General features: G+C 54.1%; 1 protein-coding gene across 1 annotated transcript in view; it reads right to left on the bottom strand.

Moving 5' to 3' along the window:
- Window positions 1–2546, bottom strand: part of ERCC6L (excision repair cross-complementation group 6-like) — a gene marked incomplete at its 5' end in the record, with an annotated part of 3526 nt that extends 980 nt beyond the window's left edge. Inside the window, 1 exon segment of the mRNA XM_010014975.1 lies at window positions 1–2546. This exon segment is cut by the window's left edge and continues 1 nt beyond it. Coding sequence (XP_010013277.1) covers window positions 1–2546 — 2546 coding nt within the window.
- Between the last annotated feature and the right edge of the window lie 3 nt (window positions 2547–2549).

Here is a 2549-nt window from a genome sequence, read left to right as displayed (position 1 = left end):
GTTGAGGCATCTTGCCATCCATCATCAGACTCTTCCAAGACCAGATTGAAGTCAACTTGATCCTGGAGAGAAGGCACAGACATCTCCTCCAAGCTGGCTTCCAGCACACGAGGCTTCTGGAGCCCTGCATGGATCTCTGGTGTAACACTGGCCAAGCCTGGCGCCGCAGAAGCCCAAGCGAGCTCAGGAGCATCATCCTTCTCTGCCCCCAAGGCAGCATGTGGGTCAGGTACCTCACCTGGCATTTCTGCCTCTCTTAACACCTCGGGATTGTCAGAGGAACGCTGAGGACACCCAGACAGGCCCTTCCCTGCCTCAGCCAAGCTGTCTGCATGTACATGGGAACACTCCTCCTGCTCGAGTCTCTGACTCTCCCTGTCAAGTCCAGGTGATGATGGCACCAAGCTCAAGTCAAGGTTTTGCTCAGATTCTTCTGTTTTGGACTGTTTCACTGTCTTGCTGGTATTAAGCAGGTCCGTATCCATGCTGGACACATCTTGTGCCAGTTTCTCTTCATCCAAATCCTCAATAGTCAGATTAGTCATTTTGGAGCTGACATTAAGAACCTGGACCTCCATGTCCTCTGTAAGATCAATAACTTTGTCATGTTTGTGCTTGTCAGCTACTGGTGGGGAAACAGTGTCATTTATGTTGTTCAGCCCTGGAGACATCTTCTTTGGCTTGGAAATGAACTCTGGAGGTCTTTGCCACCTCTCTTCACAAACATTTCTGATCCCCTCCATCCTCTGGTCTCTAAGTTGAGACTCCAACTGAACCAGCTCATGGGCTTTCTGTACCCTCTGCTGAATGTACTGGTGGGCTTCTTCACTCTCAACCTGCTCCTCGTGAGAAGTTTCCCTCGTGTATATCAAGTCATGGTCAGAAATGCCAAACATGTCCAGGGAGTGCAGGTAAGCGATGTGCTCGTCCAGCTGCAGGTCAGTCTGTCTTTGGGTGGCGTGCAAGGACTGCAGCTGGATCTGGGTTGCGGAGGTTCGAGTATCTTCTAACGTGAACAGCTCCCTTAGTTCCTGTTTGGAGAAATACCGGAACGGGTTCTTTTTGTCGCCAGTGGTCTGTCTTATTAACGAGTCCTTGAATACCTGTCTCCTGTATATCTTCTCCTCCACCGTGCCGCAGGTTATCAGCCTGTAAATGACCACGTTCTCTTTCTGCCCAATCCTGTAAGCTCTGTCTACAGCCTGCGCATCTGTGGCCGGGTTCCAGCTGGGATCAAAGATTACCACTCTGCTGGCTGCCGTCAAGGTTATGCCAACGCCACCGACCTGCGTGGTGAGCAGGAACACAGAGTAATCCCTGTTCCTCTGGAAGGCGGAGATGCGCTTCTCCCGCTCCAGCAGGTGGGTCACGGTGCCATCGATGCGCATGATCTGGAACTGCCGGCGGGACAGGACGTGCTCGATGATATCCAGCATCTTCCTCGACTGCGAGAACACCAGCGTTCGGTGGCCCTCGTCCCGCAGTCTTTCCAGGAGTCCCACAAGAAACAGCATTTTCCCGGACTCCTGAATCAGGGTCTCATCAGAGAGGTGGTCTATCTTACTGGCACCTGCAAGCACACCTGCTTCACTCCCAGGCTCCTGCTCCACGTGCTCCTGCTCTTCCAGGCCTAGCTGGACACACGCCCTTGCAGACAGAAGCCTGGGGTGGTCACACAGCTTCTTCAGGACAGTGAGCTCAGCCAGAGGCGATCGCGTTGTCATCAGCACTTCTTTCACGTGATCCAGAGAGAGAAAGTTCCTGTAGATCTCTTCCTGCACTGCTGCCAGGTACACCCACACCACAAAGTCATTCTTCCTGGTGAGAGACGGCATGATGGGGGCATTGTTCTCACTCGGACCCTCGGGAAGAGGAGCATCTGGCCTGTCAGTGCAGTTGTTTTTGATGTCTTCTTTGGTTCTCCTGAGGAAATAGGGCTTTATGATTGTCATCAGGTTCTCAGATATCTTTAGCCCCAGTGCCTTCTCACCCAGAGTAGCATCTTTCTCCCTTGCCCTGGTGATGGGATTCTCATACTCCATTCTGAAAGTCTTGGCCGTCCCCAGGAGGGAGCCTTGGCATGCAAAGTCAAACAGGGACCACATTTCCCGCAGGTTGTTCTGCACGGGGGTGCCGGTGAGCAGGAGGCGATGCCTGGCGGGGATCGCATACACACACTTGGTCGTCTTGTTAGAGGGGCACTTGATCTTGTGTGCTTCATCCAGAATGACGTAGTCCCAGATGAACTCCTGCTCGTGCCTGCTGGCCAGCTGCTTCCAGTTGTTGATGAGCATCTGGTAGCTTGTGACGACGATGCCGTTCTTGCTCTGGACCCTCTCCAGGTTCCTAGCGCGCTCCGTCTTGCTGGTGCCGTGGAACTCCTTGACGCGCAGGCCGGGGGTCCAGCGGGCAAACTCTGCCAGCCAGCTGCTCACCAGCGTGGTGGGCATGATGAGCAGCACGTGCCGCATCAGCTCGGCGTCAAACATGCCCGACAGGAAAGCGATGACCTGGATGGTCTTGCCCAGGCCCATGTCGTCCGCCAGGAT

The sequence above is a fragment of the Nestor notabilis genome, unplaced genomic scaffold (assembly GCF_000696875.1).
Source record: "Nestor notabilis isolate BGI_N333 unplaced genomic scaffold, ASM69687v1 scaffold34235, whole genome shotgun sequence".
Classification (NCBI taxonomy): Eukaryota; Metazoa; Chordata; class Aves; order Psittaciformes; family Psittacidae; genus Nestor; species Nestor notabilis.
The sequence above is the reverse complement of the archived record's forward strand: the minus strand, read 5'-3'. Positions and strand labels throughout refer to the sequence as shown.